The sequence below is a fragment of the Centruroides sculpturatus genome, unplaced genomic scaffold (assembly GCF_000671375.1).
Source record: "Centruroides sculpturatus isolate CEXI.00-Female unplaced genomic scaffold, Cexi_2.0 scaffold3, whole genome shotgun sequence".
NCBI classification, from domain to species: domain Eukaryota; kingdom Metazoa; phylum Arthropoda; class Arachnida; order Scorpiones; family Buthidae; genus Centruroides; species Centruroides sculpturatus.
Window position 1 is genome coordinate 199029 of NW_019384366.1, and position 21368 is coordinate 220396.

The 21368-nt window shown below is 33.3% G+C and overlaps 3 protein-coding genes across 6 annotated transcripts in view; 1 reads left to right on the forward strand and 2 right to left on the reverse strand.

Moving 5' to 3' along the window:
• The window catches only part of LOC111612429 (ral guanine nucleotide dissociation stimulator-like 1), a 43846-nt gene extending 37324 nt beyond the window's left edge, over positions 1–6522 (forward strand). For 3 of the 4 annotated variants that reach the window (XM_023353652.1, XM_023353643.1, XM_023353659.1), the window contains 3 exons: positions 1269–1448; positions 1524–1632; positions 6352–6522. In XM_023353652.1, the coding sequence (XP_023209420.1) occupies positions 1269–1448; positions 1524–1632; positions 6352–6500 (438 nt within the window). In that variant the 3' untranslated portion in view covers positions 6501–6522. Of the gene's footprint in view, positions 1–60; positions 230–1268; positions 1449–1523; positions 1633–6351 lie in introns of those variants that run through there. The other variant, XM_023353666.1, reaches the window with a different exon arrangement.
• Positions 6523–10347: 3825 nt separating this feature from the next.
• On the reverse strand, positions 10348–11049 carry LOC111642515. Its single transcript, XM_023388868.1, has 2 exons — positions 10867–11049; positions 10348–10800 (listed from the first exon to the last, which is right to left on the reverse strand). Exons 1-2 carry the CDS (start codon positions 11047–11049, stop codon positions 10348–10350), a joined length of 636 nt encoding a protein of 211 aa, XP_023244636.1.
• A 1019-nt stretch (positions 11050–12068) lies between these two features.
• Positions 12069–21368, reverse strand: part of LOC111642667 — a 16498-nt gene continuing 7198 nt past the window's right edge. The window contains exons 2-3 of the mRNA XM_023389044.1: positions 14707–15039; positions 12069–12236 (exon numbers count right to left, since the gene is read on the reverse strand). Coding sequence (XP_023244812.1) covers positions 12186–12236; positions 14707–15039 — 384 coding nt within the window. The 3' untranslated portion in view covers positions 12069–12185. The remainder of the gene's footprint in view (positions 12237–14706; positions 15040–21368) is intronic.

The following is a 21368-nucleotide window of genomic DNA, read 5'->3' on the forward strand; positions in this document are numbered from 1 at the left end:
GCTGTTAGAAATAGATTTTATACTTTTTTTTTTTAATAAGTTGTGTCGACCTTTTTTTAGAATAAGATATGACTGCAGGAAAGAAATTTTCATATTATATAATAAGAACAAACTTATCATATGAAGAATTGATGCATAAATTTAATCAATTAGATATTAGCTGTTTCATTTAATTAAGTGTCATAACAATTTGTAAGTTCAAAATAATCTTGCTGAAAGGTTAGCTTGTTTTATTATTATTATCCTAATTGACAGGAAAAATTAAGAATTACAGTTTATTTTATAGTGACATTTTATATCAGAAAAAATTCTTTGTATTAATTACATTTTTGTATACTTTTTATATACTATTTTAGATAAAACATTATCATTTCATTTTTTTCATATTTTACACTATCATCATTTATATAAAAAGTGTTTTTTGTAGATTAAAAATCATGCCATATATTTGACCCAAGATCTGTCCAAAAAACAGCATTCTGCATTTGAACTACTCTGCATCATATATGAAATGCTATTAGTTATAAATCAGAAAATAGATATGATAAATTTTTAATTATTTGTTGATATATGCATCATATTAATTTGTTTTTTTATAAAATAGCAGTTAAATACCCGAAAAGTTATATAAATCCAGTATAATCAAAATCTCTTTAACAAATTATTTTACAAACTTAATTATTATTACTTCAAAATTTACAATGAAATCAGTTGGCAACAATATGTAATTTTTATGTAAAATAAATATAATTAATTTTAAAAAGTTATGTATTTGCTTGTTGGAATTTTTAATTTCAAATAAATTAAAAATTTCATAATAAGACTAGCTATACATGCTGAATATCAGGAACACGTTAAGAATTCAATGACATGAACCTTTTCATTAGAGGCTACTCATCCATCTTTAGAACTTGTTGATGTTAAAAATGTTTTGAATATTGATTATTCATGTGTGTTTCACTTCTTAATTGGCAACAGCAAACCTCATTTCTGGACAAAATAGTAACTGGAGATGAGAAGTGGTTATTATACACTGATCTGAAATTATATAAGAATAATGTTTCTTTAAAAATTGAAATAGATTTGTTTTCATGTTCTGATTATTTCTGTAACTTGATATACATTCATTTTATTTTATTGAATAAAATTTTGAAATAATATACAGTAAATCATTTTTTAATACAACTAAAAATTTGCTCTTAATGTCTTTTAATAAATGTTTCTGATGCATTGATGAATAGTGCAATGATTTAAAAATTTCTATTTAGCCGTCAGCATCTTGTTCATCACTAACATTTGGATCATTTGGTTCAACATTTGCTCTAGCGTCAGATATTGTTAACTCAGGAATTTCTCAACAGGCTCCAGAATTTTATATAATTAGAGTGAGCATTGAGCAAGATGACAGAAAAGAAGTGGAAGGAGTGAATCTTTATAAGAGTATAATGGTATTTTCTCTTTCTATTAATACTAAGTAAATATTTTTTCAAAAATATAAATTTCTTTCTTTAATTGATTTTCAGTTAAGCAACTGTGATCATACACGAACTGTAATATATAATGCTATGATGAAGCATGGATTAGTGGGTAATCCAGATGACTATGAGTTAGCTCAGCTTTTGCCAGATGGAGGTAAGATATTTAATAAATTTTGTAGAGTACAACTAATAAGTTTATGAAATTTTAATATCTTTTCTTTATTATATATAAACTTCTTCATAATTTAATTCAAAAATTTTCTCAAATATCTACAATATTTCCTACATATCTAGAGTTATTGCAGTTTATTGTGGGTAAATATCCATGATAAACTGCAATAACTCTTGCAATAAACTGCAATAAAATAAATAAGATTGCTTTTAGTAGAAAATGATTATGTATTCTTAATTTGCTTTTAATTTTCAATTGGCCAATAAGTACAAATTATTCAGTTTGTCTCAATTAGTTTTTATGTGGACATATTAAATCTGTACTTTACAAAGCCTTGCTTTAAATGACATTCATGTTATAACCAAACTAAAATATAGATGTGTTTATGGAATTGCAAAATACATGATTACATATCATGATTTGATCTCATATGAAATTTATTACAAAAATAAACTACAAAATGTATAATGACTGTAAAGTTCCTGTGTTATTAAAAAGCATTTCTAATATTCAGAAGTTAATGGTGCCAAGATTGCTTTGTGTCATTAGATGTCACAACATGAGTCATTAATGACATTGCTATTTAAATTAGATTTCAATGCACATGCAGGAAAGATACTACTACTGTTTTTGGTATGCACCACAGTTGAATTTAAATCAAATTAATTAGTAAAAACCATGTTAATTGACATTTATGTAATATAAATGGCATCCAAGAATTTGTATTTAAAGATACTTAAGTCAAATTAAATAAGAAAAATTTATTAATATAATATAATATATATAATATTACATTGGATTTGTAGGCATTTTTATGCATAAAATACAGCTAAAAAGTTAAAAAAAGGCTTTATTTTGGAAGCCAGGAACAGATTAATCCATTTTATATTGTTTCTTGTGGAAAAATTTGTTTTGGTTTTAGAACAAATCTTTTTTTAACAACTTTTAGGAACAAATTATGTTCAAAAACCAAGGTTTGACTGTAATTAAAAATTCAGATAACTTTATTTTACTACTAGATATTAGAATTACAGGTAGGCCTCCTACAACGCGATACCTTTACAATGCGTTTTCGCTCCAACGTGGTTGGAAAAATGCGGAAATTTTCTTACATGGTACTTTTACAACGCGGTTTACGGTAATTAGAAACGAATTATCTTCACATAACAGAAAAATCGCAACGAATCACGTGATATGAGCCACAGTTTGGTATACAGAGCTAAAAGTCCTTGAAAACAGCTGTTTGTCGATGTTGGCATGTTATTCCCTTGAAAGTTTCAGGGGAAGACCGGTTTCTAGACAGATGTGCATCAGTTACTGTAAACACTCAAATATATCACTAAATTTTCGATCATTTATACTCTTTCAATAAGTAGGGATTGCAAAAATGGTCTAAAATACAGTACTGTATAAACTTCTATTGGATGTATATTTTTAACAACATAGTGAAAGGAAGTTATTTTTTGCGATTTTTACTGTCCACAAAACTGATTGAAAAAATTTTAACCATAACAATGCCGAATGAAAAGAAAAGGACCGTCATTAAAAAGGAAATTTATAACTCTTCAAACAAAGATAGAAATTTTGGATTGAATTAAAAATTGAGTGAATCGCTAACATTGGTAGGCATTTTAATTTAAATGAGTCGAATATTCGGTCGCTTAAGCAATCGGGAGAAAAGATCAGAAATTTGGTCGCATCCGGATCATCTATTCTTGCGAAAAATGTTGCTCGTCCGAGAGCACCTATAATGAAAAAAATAGAACAAGCGCTAATATTATGGGTAGAACATGGTATGGGTAGGTAATATTATGAACAAGAAACAAGTGCCTTTAAATAAAACTGCGCTTAAACACAAAGCCTTAAAAATATTTGATTATTTAAAACAAATGGGACAGTAGTCAGCTGTTGAAACCAGTGTTAAATTCGTGGCTAGCAATGGCTGGTTTGGAAAATTCAAAAAACGCCATTCAAACGCCAAGTTTTTCTGTTTTTAGAACCGAATCCCAGTTTTTGTATTAAGTTGATGTCTCCTATAACGCAATTTCCCACAATGCAGTATTTTCAAGGAACGTATCTACCGCGTTGTAGGAGGCCTACCTCTATTTTGTTGTCTACTATTAGAGTATCTACCAGTATATGGATGAGAATTATTGCCTACAATCGAAACTGAAAAATTTCCTGCAATTTTTCAGTTATTAGCAGCTCTTTCATGTCTATTCAGAAGTAAATATTTTAAAAAATATTATGTTAAACACCCTGTAAACAGTTTTACTTATAAGATGCTAGAAGTGTGTTTTCCACCTTATCGACTTGTAATAAATGTTTATTTTTAAAGAATTAAAAAGGCCCCTTGAAAAATATGCTTCAAATAAAAGTTTGATATTTTCAAGTTATTGACTTGTAAACCACCTTACATGAAACATCCTGTATTAAACATTACAAAAGACTTCCAGATACTAAGGATAGGAATGTGTAAAGAACATGTCAGTGTTTTGAAAACTACATCATTTGCTATCAGTCAGTCTACTTCATATATCCTCTTCATAATTTGTTACTTTTTAGAAGAATAAAATTAAATCTATACTTTGCAATCAACCTGTATAATCAGTCAAGATAATGCATTATGCTATTCTAGTCAGGTCAACTTTTGGTGCTTGTGAGAGTCAGTAACCTTTTGGGATTCACAGCACATTGCAGTTTGGGCTGCAAATATTTATTTAAATTATACCAGAGGTGTAGGGTTAGAATCATTTGTAATAAAAAGAATTCTGGGAGTTTAAGTAATAAAAGCATACCAATTCTCATATATTTTTTAATGTTAAATAATTATATAAAGTTTTACATAAAATTCTGTTTCACATTTTATGTCCCTCAATTAATTTTTGTATCTAGTTTGAGTTTTGATAAAACTTTCTTCCTTCTCATGCCATACTACAACCAACACCAAAAGCCATGTGTATGGTACTACCAAATATTTTGATGAGTATCTATTAATGAAATTGTGAAAAAAAAAAAATGGAGTAGTTACAGCAGGAGGCAGTCATCAGCAAGCCATGTGAAGCTTCTAATCATTACTTTTATTCCTCTCAGTCCACAGAAACATTTATTTACATATTTACGTAGGCTCTGGGCTGTTGTCAATTTTAATGCATGGAGTAGCTTCCCTAAAAACAAAGAAGCTCATGGAATAAAACTAATTTGTGGCTATCATACAGGCCAAAGGTTTCAACAAATTAAATTGTTTGTTATTAGTTACAGTAATCCATCACATTTTGATAATAATAGGGCACAGTGTATATACTTTTGAGTCAGTTTCCATTATTAAATGTTGTTTTCATAGATGTATTTGGATAACAATAAATTTCACATTATTAATATAACCTTCAAAAATTAATCAAACAAAAATTTCCATTTTCTTTGTACTGTGATCATTAAGTAATATATCTTACAGTTTTCTTTTATTTTTTGGCTAGTAATTGTTTAAAATAATAAAATTGTGTGTAGTACTATCTATTGTTATATTTTATTAACTTTTAAAAATAAATTATGTAATTTTTATAAAAATGCAAATGGCTTAATTTTGAGGGTAGAGATGAGATTTTTAAATGCCAATAATGAGTAAAACTTTCATTAAGTCATGTATCATATCCCAAGTGTGACCACAATTGGGATATGATACATGACCTCCCTCTTTTTCCCTAACTCTCGACCTTTAATCCCGAAATTTAATGTTATCAATGCACTTATACAGATGCATCCTTGCCAAATTTCATTTCTCCATTTTGAGATATCAATAGCGAGGTTGAGGCCGAAGTTTTAAATGCGAAAACATGTATGTTGGATGTTCAGCACCACTTTCCTGTAAGTCTAGAAGTTTGACAATGGTGTTTGGAATGTCGAGCATGATTCCACTGACTATCCAAACATCATTGTCAAACTTCTAGGCTTACAGGAAAGCAGCACTGAATGTCCAGCGTACATGTTTCGCATTTAAAACTTCGACCTCAACCTTGCTAATCAAAATAGATGTCAGCACCTACAATTAATTTTTTCTTCTTTTTATTTTTGTTCAGAGAGTCTCAAAACATCAAGATTTGCAAAAAATGCAAAAAGTCAAATTTGACATGATTCCAATACTTCCATATTATATACATAATATCCCAGAAACTAAAAGTCTGATGTTCTAATTTTAATTTATCAGGGAAAAATAAGCATTTTAAAGATTTACCTTTAAAATTCTACAATATTTTTCATAAATTCATGAAAAAGCTGTTTATCTATAGCAAATAAATTGTATTAATAATAATGTTTAATTAAATACATATAATAAATAATTAAATATATAATAGTCCAACTCTTGAATAAACTAGTTAGAGCTTACCTTGTAGCTTAATGAAGGTCATTTCAGAAATTCATTAGCCTGTGGGAGATTGCAACTTCAGATATACGATGTAGGGTGATTTGTCCAAACAAGAAGTTATACTGTAAAATATGGTATATTACATATACCTTGTTTCTGAAGTGATGAGATTATTTTGAAAACTCATACAGTATAATAGTCTTTTATATAGTATTATAATATTATACTAATTTTATTTATGTACAGTACCTGCATTATTACACAATTACAATATTACAATTACAAATATAAAACCACATTTTGATTCTTTGACATTCAATAATAATTTTTTTTAACAGAAATAGTTTTCCCCAGTTCTGCAAATGTGTATTATGCTATTAATACAGCATATGACCTGAACTTTATTCTAAGAAGACAAAATAATATATCTCAGAAGAGATGTAAACCTACGCCTCTAGTGAAACGCATACTGGGAACCGTGACGTAAATCGTGTACATGTAATGAGAGAGAAGAAGAATTGTAAATATTATTTATGTAAATGTGCATGTAATTGTACATGACTGTTAACGATCATTGCACTGCAGATTAATCGAATTGGTTTTAAATGCAGCTGATTTAGTATGAGTGAATCAAAATATACCGAAGATTGTAAATAATTATTTTTAAAGGTGTTTGTATTGTAGCTGTTTTGTAAATATAGAATCATGAACAAATATCACTATGTATATTTTGGTCTTCCAGAAGAACAATCATTGTGCCATATTATGTAAACAATATATAAATATTTGGGACCACAATATTTGTACAGAATGGAAATATATTTTATTAAAATATTTTATCTTTAATTTGGCTAATTGTATTCTTATTAGATGAAATACAAAATCATTTTTACAGATTTAAATTATTTTTGTTGCATTTTTACCATTAATTTAAAATACATGAAATAGTTTCTACATATCAGTTTCTGTACACTTCTAACACAGGTCGCTTAAAAAACATGTGTTCACTAATTGCAACTTATCTAACTAAGCTTGTAGTTGTAAATATGCAGTACTTCTAAACTTTTTGCAAGCTTCACTGTGAAATTTGAAATTGTCAACAAATATAAACAAAATAATAATAATAAATCTATGATAAGTTTCTGCTATAATTTGTATTTTAGTAGTCTATGTTTAGAGGTATTTCACATTTGAGAAGTTGAGTTTCTGTGACTCAAGTAATTTATCCATTGTAAATCTTGCTGCAGAATATTAATGTTTTCTTCTTCAATTGTGACTTGAATAATCATGTTGAATTTTAAATAAACTGATTTGTTCACTGAAATGATGATAATTTGGTGACATACTTTTTTGTTGCTGATTTTGTCATGAAAAACAGGCAGTGTGATAACTTCAGTTTGCATAATGGTCAAATGAACCTAAGTATTCGAGAGCAGCTCTGTAGCAAAATTGATACTGGTCCTANAGTCACTTAGATTTTACAAATACGTGTGCTGGGCTGTGAACGGCTCACGTATTTGTAAAATCTAAGTGACTCGTACAATATGGAATTCATATAAAACGGAAAAATCAACTGTGTTATACGGGGGTCGACTAATTCAAAACAGGGTTGGGTTACAAAAGTTAGCAATAGTGACTATTTTTTCGTAATTAAGAGAGATTTTATTAAAGCAATAATTATCTAATGATCATAAAGTATTGCACGTTAATATATTATTAATAAATATTAAATTTTTTTCATTGATAAACACGTTAAACCAGGACGTTTCCTTTTCCGAAAAATGTCATTTTCTGAGCTTTCCTGTTGACCTTTCGGCAATATCTTGATTTTTCTCTACTTTTTCTTAAAATCTGATACAGCACTTTCATTTGCTTACGTTGGCCTAAGAGAACTTTAAAAACTTAGGCCCAGATTCACGAAAGCCTGGTATCACAACTTACCACAAAATATGGCATTCGCAAAACTTGTAACCGAAAATGTCGTAAATAAGCGTCGTTATATACAACAGAGTGAGTTGTCGTAAGTCAAGGCAATTCAAGCTGGTCGGTGAATATTTAGCTTTTTTGATCGAAGACATTTTGTTAGTGGAGTTAATCTGATACTATCGAATGTCAAGGAACACGATTTTTAGTTTTAATTCAGTAACTGAAACCTTGTTTGGAAAGGCGTACACGTCATGTATAGCATACTATTCTCTTAATCATATTCAAATTAAGTAAAGTTTACCTAGGTAGTCCCAATGGCGGCACTTCCTAAATCTCGACATGTGTGGTTTGAAAGTTAACTTATGTGTCACTGTCTTTTGTTTAAAAGTTTTCTAACTCATTCCAGTACCACAATAATTTCATAACATTTTATAACTGTGTTAAGAGTAATTTAAATTTTTAGGTTCAAAAAGTTATGTAATGTTGTGTGAATCATTTTTTTCGATGTTTACAATTCATATTTTGTCGTTAATTATTGTAATGGCGAATCTTGAAAAACATGAACTTTTTTTTTTGCAAAAGTGTGCATCAAGATAATTTTTTTCATTTTATAGTATCTGAATATTCTGAATTTAATTGTGACAAGAGAAATACATCAGTTGGTATGTTTGCCATAAAGTTTGGTATGCAACTGCAGATGCAGTTTGTTCGAAATGTGATGGTTGTCGTAAAATAAATTATCGAAATGATCATGATTCTGTTTCTTTTAGATGTCAAATGCAATATATTATTTGAAGTAACTTTTAAACGTAAATTTGGGAAAATTTCTATGCAAATTAGATGCCAAATATTTGGCATCTAATTTGCATAGAATGTACCTTACGTTGGAGCTTGGTCTGGCTGTGACCACGTGAGTAGTCGAACTGCTGTTGACTAGGCGAATTTCATACTATACACAGTGCCGGCCCGAGGCAAGTTTTAAGATGGAGCGAGATCCTATTATGGCGCCCCCTTGGTTGCCCCTAATTTATACCCTTTAATTTTCTTTACCACTTAGGCGCCCCCTAGGACTTAGCGCCTAGTCTAATTTTCCAGAACGAAAATTTGATGGACCTGGAAAGGTTGTCGAAATCGACGAGATTGTTGTGAGCAAGTGAAAAAAACTAGGAGAAAGGTTCGAACTGTTTGTTCAGCATAGGAGTAAGCTTTATCCAAGAGCGAGACGTGTTTTAGTTTGGAAGGAGCCAGATATTGTACAGTACCTTCAGTCCTAAAAGTAAGTGCCAAATAAATCCGAAAATCGTAAGAGGAAGAATGTAGACGTGTTAAGAATGCGGAAAAAGTTTCTACCGTGGAAAAGAACAATGTTACGATAGAATCAATCCAATTTATTTACGGAGGCATAAATGCATGCCTTGGCTTCGCTATGATCACTACCAAGGAAATAAAATACAGGAAATGTAAACAAACAACAGTATGTACATTGAAGATTCCATGCAGAACTGCATATAGAAGACAAAGTCCATAAATTACATACAGGATAAGATAATACATGTTGATATATGTAAGCAGCAAGAGTACATTGTAGATACCATGCAGAACTGCATGATAATTGATAAAATCCACGAAATCAATGAGATAAAATTAAGTAATATTACATCTAAATAAGACTAAGTACTCGCATGACATCAGTTCCACAGGATTACGTACAGAAAAATTAATACAGAATAATGTTAGCAAACAGCAGTAAATACAATGTAGATTCCGTACAGAACCTCGTAATTGTGGATAAAATGCTCAAAACTTATAATTAAATAAAATTCGCGTGTGAAATAGTAATTACAAAGCTAACACTATAAGTAGACAGTCTTTAAGTCAAAGTCAGTGTCAGCAGTAGATTAGTTGGCTTGTGATCTGATTGATCTTTTTTGCAAGTCTTTTAAAGGCAGAGAACATCTCTTTGTTGGTCCAGCTGTTTGAGAGGTGGCACGGCCAAGCTATATTCAATTCCTGCAAGAATAGCCGCAGTTCAGTTCTTTCTATTTCGGTCATCACACAATCAAAAATGTAGTGTTGAGATTCATCTGCAATCATACAAGTTGGGCACTGATCTGATGTTCTGTTTAAAAATCTGGCAAGGTACGTAGCAAATTTTCCGTGATTTGTAAATAATTGAGTTGTGTAGTAATCGGGAGTAAACCATTTTATTTTAAAGAAGCTTTTTAAGTCGGGGACAAATTGAAACGTTATACTTTGGTTACTATCATTCCAACGATGTTGCCAATGGTTAATAGCTTCCTCCCATAGTAAGCGTCGCAAAGTGATATAACTGATTTTATCGTAGGAAAAAGGAATGGTGGAGTTTAGTGCTGCAGCCTTTGCAAGAGAGTCAGCCCTCTCGTTGCCTGTCAGTATTTAACCCAAGAAATACTGATATTACATGTTGAGTTTCTGATTGAATTTCTTATTTCCACTGCCAAAGGATGGAGCTTAGTGTTACGGATAATGTTAAGGGTAGAGAGTGAATCTGTGTAGATTTGAATATCATAATGTGGTAAATTATCACTAACCCAATCAATGGCCTTTTGAATCGTCAAAAGTTCTGATTGGAAAACAGTACAGTTTGTATGGAGACGATAAGCTTGATTGTGTATCTCTAATTGTTTGTCGAAAACCACAAAGCTACTTCCTACTTTACCATCAATTTTAGAACCATCTGTAAATATAGTGATATCCGAATTTGAATAGTGGTCAAGTATATTCGAATTGAGAATATCTGGGGATACAGTGTTACAAAAAGGATAAGGTTGTTCACATTCATCGGGTGTTGTTATTATTGATCCTGCTTGGATTGAATCTCCCTATTTAAGTTGTATTTTCTTCTTACGCAAAATTTCTATATCAATAGGTAACTTACGTGCAATTACTTGGAGACTATTGTTACTTGCAGTACGGAAGGCTTTTGTCAATAAAAGGAGTGCACGTCTTTGAGAGGATATTAACTTTCTCTTTGTATGTACTTTATTTACTGCGCCTCCCCAAGTACCGCATCCGTATGTGGTAAATGGGAGAAAGATACTGTCATAAATGGTGGAGAGAGCTACCACCATTACGATAGAATCATCCGAACCATATTTTTTACAGAATCAATCGGAGAAAAGGAATTAGAAATACATCAACGGTGACTGAAAGATTATTTCTTTAAATGCCGGTGTAGTAAGTAGCTGCGCCGGTCGCCATCGTGTGGACGTCGCGTTCACAAACAAGATGGCGACCGGAAGTGCCGCCATTGGGACTACCTAGGTAAACTTCTACCCATTTTATTATTCATAAAGTGGTAAACTGTATAAAATTTATTTTGTATGCATTTCAAAGGGAAACGTTTCTGAAAAATGGCCGTCGTTGTTGGGAGGTTCGAATGTACAGGGTGGACCAGAAAGAATATACGTATTTCAAACTGATATATTTATTAAACTATCGATAGTAGCGGTGTGCTGCGGGTATCGGAGGAACGAGTGCATTGTCTAGTTTGTCCCCAGATGTCAGTTGTGCTTGGTTACAATGACGTATTCACAGTTGCTGTAAAATGGCTACGCCACAGCACAAAAGCTTTTGTATTCTTGAGCTTGCTTCCGTGATTACAGTGCAAAGACGTTTCCGGTTGAGGTAAGAAATTGATCCTCCGAATGGATGGAACATTCGCAGATGGTACCGTCAGTTTGTTAACACAGGTTGTGTATGTAAAGGAAAGAGTCCTGGCCGACCTCGTGTATCTGAAGAAAATGTCGCACGGATTCAAGCTGCTTACCAACGTAGCCCTTCAAAATCAACATGTCGTGCCAGTCGGGAATTGCAGTTGCCTAAAACAACAGTTTGGCGTGTTTTGAGATGCAGGTTAGTTATGAAGCCTGGACCGAACTCCCGCCCGGACCGTTCGTGTCGCTGGTGGAGGACATATTGAACACCTGTAATCTAAACTAGAGAGTTTCATAAATATTTTTCCCAAGTTCCATAGTTGTATGTCTTACAGTTTATTAAATATATCAGTTTGAAATACGTATATTCTTTTTGGTCCACCCTGTATTTTGTAAAAGATGACAGTTTTGTATAGTCCACAAATACATATCTCTTGAAAGGTTTATTTATTTATAAAGATTTTTTTAAGCTTTATTGTTATTTAGAACATTGTTTTTATAATTTTTTCTTCAATTTTTTCATATGAAACATTAATGGAGGAGAAATAACGTCAATAACTTTTAACTCTCTCAGTGGATGAAAAGGCACGTTCAGAAAGAGGCTAAAAAATGAAACAAAATACAATTTTAATAAATTTTCTTATTAATATATTATAATAATTAAAATAGAATTATCTTAAATATAAAATAATAATTGGATTAGGTAATACTTGGGTAATCTATGAAACCAGAATAGTGCCGGATTATCGAAAATACAGGCTTATTCTACTCACGAGATGCCGGATAACCAAAAATTTCTTATTACTGGGTGCCGGATTAACAAACTTAAAGTTAAATAAATATCACTATTCTAACTGTCATAATCATTGGCGAGAATACTCCAACGTCAAGTAGAAAGCTTGTTTAGAGAAAAAATTTCTTTATAAAATACTGTAACAGTTATATTGTAAAACTAGCAGGTAAGCCTGGCGTTTCTCGAGAAAAAAATAAGTACAAACATTAAGGTTATTAGATTCTTTTGTACTTCTAACCCTTATATTATATTATAGTATTTGATTGATTTATATAACTACAAACGTTATCTTACGTAAGGGTTTATCATACCGAGTGACCAATCTAACACATTTTAAAAATTCTTTCAATTGTGTACTGTAGACGAATAAAGAATTCTTAAAATGTGTTAGATTGGTTATTTAGTGTGATAAACCCTTACGTAAAATAACGTTTGTAGTTTTATAAAGGAAACTTTTGAAAGTTATGGCATAAACATACTGTAAACAGATTTTACACCGTGTAATTTGCACTTTATTCACATGTTGAGTCTAACATGTGAATAAAGTGCACATTACACAGACTACAACTACAGGAAATTTTGAATGAAGCAATGTCGCCACGATAATAAATAGGAAAAATAAACATCGGCACAGAAAAAGACTGAGCTTTACTTTGTGCCTTACAATCGTTGCACGTACTGTACAGTACATTAATTTGGTTGTACGTTAGAATATCTTAAGCAGTATCAGTGAAAAGTTTATGCCAATGGATTTGTGAGTTAATAAGGAGAGACGAAATCAGGGGAGGGGAGGAATGTCTCGGTTTCATGGTAGTTAAGCATGTCCTCGTAAATATGGCGTTTATAGAAAAATTATTAGAATTGGTTTGGTTTATTTGATTATGGCAACTCGACACGCGAGCGATCTTCCGAGGAGGATGCATTCCGGAAAGACTTATGTAAAGCTGCCCCCAATTTAAGTGTTATTAACGCGAAGGAAAACCAGAAAACGCCACATGACCAGTCCTTTAGCCGTGCGCGAACCCACGACCGATTACTTGTGTTCGGTGGTTTTATCCACTCGGTTACTGGAGGGTACTTATTGGGTTGCAATTTTTTCAAATTGCAGATCTATAAATTCCCATCGTCCGTTCGTCTCTCTCCTTCCTTAATATCGAGAACGGAATTAGATAGATGAAAGACGAGACCAGATATGAAAATCTTGGAAACAGAATGGCCCCCAATTAACTATATTCTAACTTCGATACAAACCGGAAGTCACGTTATTTCAATTCAAAACTTTTCCCTTGAAAGCAGTTCCTAGGTGACCAGCGCGACTCTAGTATTAAAGAAAAAGTATAATGCACAGGGGCAAGCCACTACTAATTTGAGGTGGAGAGCATATATTTTAATGATGAACTCAAGATATTTTCTTCAAATTAGAAGTTAAGACTATTTACAAAAATATTTAATTTTCGAGTCTATCCATTAATCCTTTTTGAAGAAATAACTTCAATAAAAAACAAAAATAAAAATAGGTAAAAATTTTCCACTATTAAAAACGATCAAACGTCAGCTTTCCAATAGTGGAAAATTTTTACCTATTGTTATTTGTTTTTTAATGAAGTTATTTCTTCAAACCAATGTAACGGGTACTTATGTGGTTGTGTAAAATGGATAAACTCGAAAATTAAATATTTTTGTAAATAGTCTAAACTTCTAATTTGAAGAATTCTAATTTGACATATATTTTAAATTAAATTAATTAAAAATATGATTAAAAATTGCAGTCCGGCTTTGTGATATCACAATAAATAATTGCTCGTTAAAGGTATCAATATATTTCCATTTAAAAATGCAAATAAGAAAAAAGTTACCTCCTTTTCAGGTTGCAACTAATAAAATTGTTAAATAAATATCTTATATAATTTTTAAGGTGATTTTCTATTGTTTAAAATAATTCTGAGCACATTTTAATCAATTAAAATTAACTGGTAACGAGCAGTTATTTATTGTGACACTGTTACAATACGGAGCTGCAATTTTCAATAATCTTTAAAGAGCAATCACGTAAAAAATCACGTGACTTCCGGTCCAGATGGGAAGTTCGTATATAGTTAACCGGGCTTTCGATCCATAAGCTTTTCATATCTGGTCTCGATTTTCATCTACGTAACTCCGTTCTCGGCATTAACGAAGGATAGACAGACAGTGGGAATGTATAGGTCTGCAATTTACTTGATGCATCGTCACAGAAGTATAAGGCGATGTTATTTTAAATACATTAAAAAGTGACTCACTATATTCAATCTAGCAAAAAAGTCGTCTCCAGTTTCAAATAACTTATCTTCATCTTCCCGTTTTTCATCAATATGTTTAACATCTCTTCTGCACCTCTGACTTTCTTGGAGGTATCTTTCTAACATGTCCACTTTTGACCCACTTATTATATCCCAAAGTTTCAAATGTTTGGCTGTTAAATCGTAAATCTTAGGTTTACGTTTAAACACTGGTAGAGCATGTGTATCATTTATTCCAGTTTGATGCAATGTGGGTAATGAACCTAATTTCACTTTCAGTTTATCCCACTTTTCCGAATTTTTGTGATGTGTCTGCTTATTTCTGCATCCTCTCTGAAAATTGGTACAAAAATAATTATTATTATTGTTGGGTTTAGTGGGTTATACTTGGTTCACACCGGTAGCTGTGTACTATGCCGGACCAGAGTCAAGGCATAGCAACCAAAACAAAACTAAAATTAATTTAAATAAGTGTGTCATTGTCAGTGTAGGTATTCAGGAATTTTCTAACAATATGGCATGTATTCAATATAGTGGCCTTCAGGAATTTCCTAACAATATGGCATGTATTCAATATAGATGCTTGTATTTCTATTCAATTGTAATGTGTTCCCAGGCTTTTGTGTAGTGTGTGTGGTATCACACCTGTACAGGAGAGAACACAATACAATAAGCACCCTATCCATCCTCCACAGATGCCTTATTTTCTGGGCGAGTTCTGTGTACTTGCTAGTTTTTTCAATGCATGTGTTTTGTACATTGTGAGTGTTTGGAATGGCTATGTCTATAATGTATGTGATTTTATTGTGTTTGTCAATGAGTGTGATGTCTGGTCTGTTGTGGTAAATTGTTTTATCTGTGATTATGGCTCTGTCGTAGTACATTTTGTGCGTGTTATTTTCCAATAGTGGAATATACTTGTAGTATGGTTCGTGGATGTCTACCAATTTGTGTTTCTTTGCAAGCTCTTGGTGTATTATATTTGCTACTTGATTGTGTCTATGTAAGTAATCCGTCTGTGCGAAGAGCTTGCAACCAGGAGTGATGTGTTGTCACATTATGTCAGAAACTATACATTTTCTGCATGTGTCATTTGTGAGTGTTGTATCTTTGAGTATGTGTTTTCTGTAGTTTTTAGTATTTATGACCTGATCCTGTTTGGCAATCATGAATCCTTCCGTCTCCCCAAAGAGGCATCCCCGATCTAACCAGCTGTTTGACGCAGTTTTGTCAACAAAATCCTGGGCCAGGTCGTAAGGATGCCTGCCATGGAGAGCCTTTTACAACATTAAGCAATCATGGGCTCAAAGCCCATGATTGCTTAATGTTGTCTATGCTTTTTATATGTTGTGTCAGGTCCATATGTTGTGAGTGTAAGTTTAATGGTGTGTTATTTGTGTCTGCTAGAGTTACTGCTTTATGTAACTGTGATGTTTCTTGTTTCCTGTAGAAAAACTCTCGCAGTGACTGTATTTGTTTGTAGTGAAGGTTTATAATGTCAATCAGGCCACGCCCGCCATCTTTACGTGGAAGGGTTAATCTTTCTGTGGCAGATTTAGAATGATGTTGTTTATGCTTAGTAAGTGTTGTTCTTGTTTTCCTTTGGAATTGCTCGAGATCTGTATTAGTCCAATGTATAACTCCAAAACAGTATGTGAGTAGTGGGATGACATATGTATTTATTGCTTTAACTGTGTGTTTTTCATTTAACTGTGTTCTGAGGATAGCATTTAACCTACTTTGGTATTCTTTAATTAATCTTTGCTTTATTTGTATATGTTTATGTTTATGTTTATGTATTTGTATATGTTCTGTTAGTTTGGCCTGTTGGAATCCTAAATACTTATAGACCTCACCCTCTTCCATGGATTCAATAACGTCTCCATTTCCAAGTGCAAAATCTTCTTTCTTCAGGATTCCTTTTTCTATGTGAAGTTTTTTGCATTTGTCTAAGCCAAACTCCATTTGTATGTCCTTAGTGTATGAATGAGTGATTTGTAGGAACTGTTGAAGTTGTTTTTGTGTGGATGCATAAAGTTTTATGTCGTCCATGTACTGTACATGAGATGTGTTGTTTTTTCATGTCCGATATTGTAGCCATATTGCGTGTTGTTTAACATGTTGGATAATGGATTCAGGGCTAGGCAGAACCAGAGAGGACTCAAGGAATCTTCTTGAAAAATTCCTCGCCTAATAAATATTTCGTTTGTATGGAAGTGTTACTAACCCTGAGATGCAGTGTTGTTCTCCAGTGCTGCATAGTGTTTTGGAAGAATGCAATGAGTAATGGATGTATTTTGTACATGTGTAGAATATGTAGCAGCCAACTGTGTGAAACACTGTCGAATGCTTTTCTATAGTCTATATATGCCATGTGTATGTTTCTGTGTTGTTTGTGTGCTTGCCGTAGAATGATTGAATCTATGAGTAACTGTTCTTTGCATCTCCTGTGATTTCTACGTCAACCTTTTTGTTGTTCTGTAAGAATGTCGTGTTCTTCAACATGTTTGTATATTTTGTTTGTGATACATGATGTCAATAATTTGTAGAGTGTTGGAAGACGTGTAATTGGTCTGTATTGTGTGGGGTCTGTGGTTTTGTTGTTTTTAGGTTTCATGTAGGTGATGCCCCGAGTAAGAAATTTTGGCATGTCTTGTGGATTGATGATGATGTGTGTTAGATGTTTAGCTAGTTCCTGGTGCAGTGATGTAAACTTTTTGTACCAGAAATTGTGAATGTTGTCTACACCAGGTGTCTTCCAGTTGTGTGTTCTGTTAACAGCGTAGCGAATGTCGTGTATGTTTATTTCAGCACAGGGCATAGTTGGTATGTTGTGCAAGTTTCTGTTCTCCTCCTCGATCCAGCCTGCATCAGCATTGTGTGTAACAGCATTGGACCAAAGAGAAGACCAATAAGTTGTGAGTTCTTCTTCTGTTGGTGTGCCACTGTGCTGTGTATCAGTGTTTGTTTTGGTACTGATTTGTCTGTAGAAAAGTTTTTCATTGTTTGTGAATAATTTATTTTGTTGTTTTCGTAGTGTACATGTTTTGTATCGTTTGAGTCTACGTGCTTTGGCTGCGAGTTTTTGTTTTAGTGTATCGATGTATTCTGTAATGTGTGTGTTGTGATGTTCATGTTTTGTGTGTGTTTTGATTTTCTTGAAAATGTTTTTGAGTTGTTTCTTTAATTTGGGTGTTATGTTGTTTTTAGTGTATTGTGTCAGCCTGCCTAATTGCTGTCTAATGTCATTTATTTGTGTTTCTATTCTTCTCTGCCAGGCAGGCTTGTGATAGAATTGTGTTTTGTGTGTGTCTGTCTGTGAGTGTATTTTCAGTCCATGGTGTGTTACTACTGTGACTGCCCCAGCATAAACTAATGTATGAATGTCTGAGAGTGTAGAAATTGAATGAATGTAGTTTGGTAGTAAGTGAGTGTTTACATAATCTAGTGTTTTTCCTACTGCCTTTGACGTGTTGATTTTTGGTATTCGTGGTCTTTGTGTGGGATCTGTACCAGTATATTTAATGAGTGTTTCCTGAAATATAAGTGAGAGCGTATTAACTAATTCTATGTCTACGTTATCAGTGATGGATGGGGAAGTGCCTGCAGTATCATTAGTGGTACTTGTTGTGTGTGTGCTGTAATCAGTGCTTGTTGCTGGATTATCCTGACAGGTTACGTGATCTTCATTAATGTTAAATGTTTCTGTCTGTTGATGTATTTGATCAGCAACCTGTTGTTTGATAAGTTCAAGTGTTGTTTGTGGGATAAGGTTGTTGTGTATAATTGTTCGTTTTTGATCAACAACCCTTTGTTCGGTGACAGTGAGGTGAGGATATTGTTGTGTGAATATGTGGTGTAGTTGTTGTCTGTATGCTGTCATGTTTGTTTCGAGTCTTGTGATGGTGTAGTAAGTGCGGATGATAAACTCGTTCATTTCTGTTGTCCATTTCATCCGTTGGCGTGGTTTTCCAGCCTTTGTGGTCTGTGGATGCATTGCCACAGAAACACCAAGGCTAGGTTGATTCCTCACATCTGTTGAGGGTATTGCAGTAGCCATGCTTGGGCCGGTGCTGCTTTCGCCACTAGTAATCAAGGGAGACTGGAGCCTATTTTTCGAACGTGAGCCTCTGCTTAATATTATTATTATTATTAGGGAGTATAGTCTATTCAAAGATCTAGAGTAAGAGAGAGAAGACCTCAGAAGGCCTATAAAGCAGTGGCGTGCCGTCATTAGAAGTGGAGGAAGCGCCGCTTCCCTTGTATTTTATAAAAAATAAATACATATTAATTTTGATATGAAAATAATCGCACAATATTTTATTATAGCCGCATTATATATCTTATTACAAATTTCTATACTACACGTGAAAAAAATAAGATTGCTATTGTATATTCGAATATTAGTGGCGGAGTGGAATCTCTGTACAGTATTGTCAGATTCCAAAAAGCCAGATTTACAGAGCACCAACTTCACCCGGTTTAGCCGGTGGAAGCCTACGACCTTGAGTTGATGCTACACATTCCAACGCTTCCAATTCTATCCGGGACCGGATAGAATTGGAAGCTGTTAGCCGCCCGCCCGCTAGATATTTGGCCGATTACGTGAATAACAAGTAGATTTATAACTTAACCCAACCGATAAGAATTTACTGGTATGTTTTTACGATAGTTCTGTATAGTTGACAGGAGTTATCAAATATTTTAATGGATTTTTTTTTATTTTTATTCCGCTCTCCGATTTTATATTACTCACGGATTTCAATGTTAAACCAGTGATATTACGATTTCGTACATCCCATCTTTAAGGGGATGTAGAAAAAAACATGTATAATTCTTGTATAATGTTAAAAAATTAACTGTTACTTTGACAGCGTCATTTACAACTAAATTTAATGAATGAGAGAGATGCACAAGGTACAGAAAAAGCTCTAGAATTTATATTCCTTAAATTTACGATTTATGTATCTGTTTGTCATAAAAATTTCTTTTTCCCGAGACTACAAATATTCGAGTACAGAGTAATCGGTTTCGACTTATTTCTACTTAAGAAGTACAGGTAAGCCTCCTACAACGCGGTACCTTTACAATGCGTTTTCGCTCCAACGCGGTTGGAAAAATGCGGTAATTTTCTTACAACGCGGTACTTTTACAACGCGGTTTACGGTAGTTAGAAACGAATTATCTTTCACATAACAGAAAAATTGCAACGGATTACGTGATACGAACCGCAATTCGGCATACAGAACTAAATGTCCTTGAAAACAGCTGTTTGTCGCTGTTTCCGTGTTATTTATTCCCTTGAAAGTTTCAGGGGAAGACCGGTTTCTAGAGAGATGTGCATCAGTTACCGTAAACACTCAAATATATCCCTAAATTTTCCATCCTTTATACTGTTTCAATAAGTGGGGACAGCAAAAATGAGTGTGAGGGACGAACAGACAAAATACAGTGTGAGGGACGAACAGACCCACAATAAAGTGTTATTTTAAATTTTAATTATTGGAACTTTAATCGGTTAAATTCGAGCATTTTATCGAGTTAGGCTAAAAGCCATAAAAATTATTTCCCACGGAGTTTGTTCCTTGTTGAGTCGGATCCAGTTAGTCAGGGATGTGTCACTAGGAACTTTCGATGGAGAATCCATATTGGACGCGCGACCGTTAACGGCAACCACCTGACCTCATGGAAAAAACCCAAGAGGAATAGGAAGAGAAAAGAAAAAAAGACCCCGAGGTCAGTCGTCATCCGAAGTCCCTCTACAAAAGGCGTCTTCAAAAAGTCCGCTCAACAAAGTCGTCCTCCCGTGATAAAACCGCGACCCCGGATAAAACCGTGACCCAGGATCAAACCCGAGAGAAAAAGATCATGCCTGTTTAAGGATAACATCTCCGTGCCTCCACCCCAGTGAACGGACAAGATTCAGAATCAGTAAATTGAACTTTCCATCGGCGTATCATCATCGGCGTGACCACAGATCCTTCGACCCAGAAGCAAGGTATTTATCAACCCGCGATTCGCGTGTAAACTCTCTCTCTCGAACGGAATAGTATAATTAGGGGGCTATGCCAGATATCTGTATTTTCTTTAGTTTTTATTAAAATTGTTATTTGTTAGCAACCATGGAATCCGAATAAATTACTTCCTCGTCTCTCTCCTCACCTCTACTCCGAATCCAAGCGTTCACACGCTACCGCTCGCGTGACGTAACGTCGCGATTTCCGAATCCCCCAGAGACTCGGTGGTGTCAGATTTAGGTCTCCTGACGTGGTGTCAACGAGACACCGACCCTACGGTCACAACAGTATAAATTTCTATTGGGTGTATATTTTTAACAACATAGTGAAGAAAAGTTATTTTTTGCGATTTTTACTGTCCACAAAACTGATTGAAAAATTTTAGCCATAACAATGCCGAATGAAAAGAAAGGACCGTCGTTAAAAAGGAAATTTATAACTCTTCAAAGATAGAAATTTTGGATCGAATTAAAAATCAAGAGCGGATAGCTGATATTAGTAGGCATTTTAATTTAAATGAGTCGACTATTCGGTCAATTAAGCAATCGGGAGAAAAGATTAGAAATTTGGTCGCATCCGGATCATCTATTCTTGCGAAAAATGTTGCTAGTCCGAGAGCACCTATAATGTAAAAAATGGAACAAG

What these genes read in the sequence shown, in the direction of transcription:
- LOC111642515 (XM_023388868.1), bottom strand. Translation starts at nt 11,049, where the DNA reads ATGGTGGTAGCTCTCTCCACCATTTATGACAGTATCTTTCTCCCATTT. An exon ending in CAAGTAACAATAGTCTCCAA is followed by an intron (nt 10,801 to 10,866) that starts GTAATTGCACGT and finishes CAACTTAAATAG; the next exon opens with GGAGATTCAATCCAAGCAGG.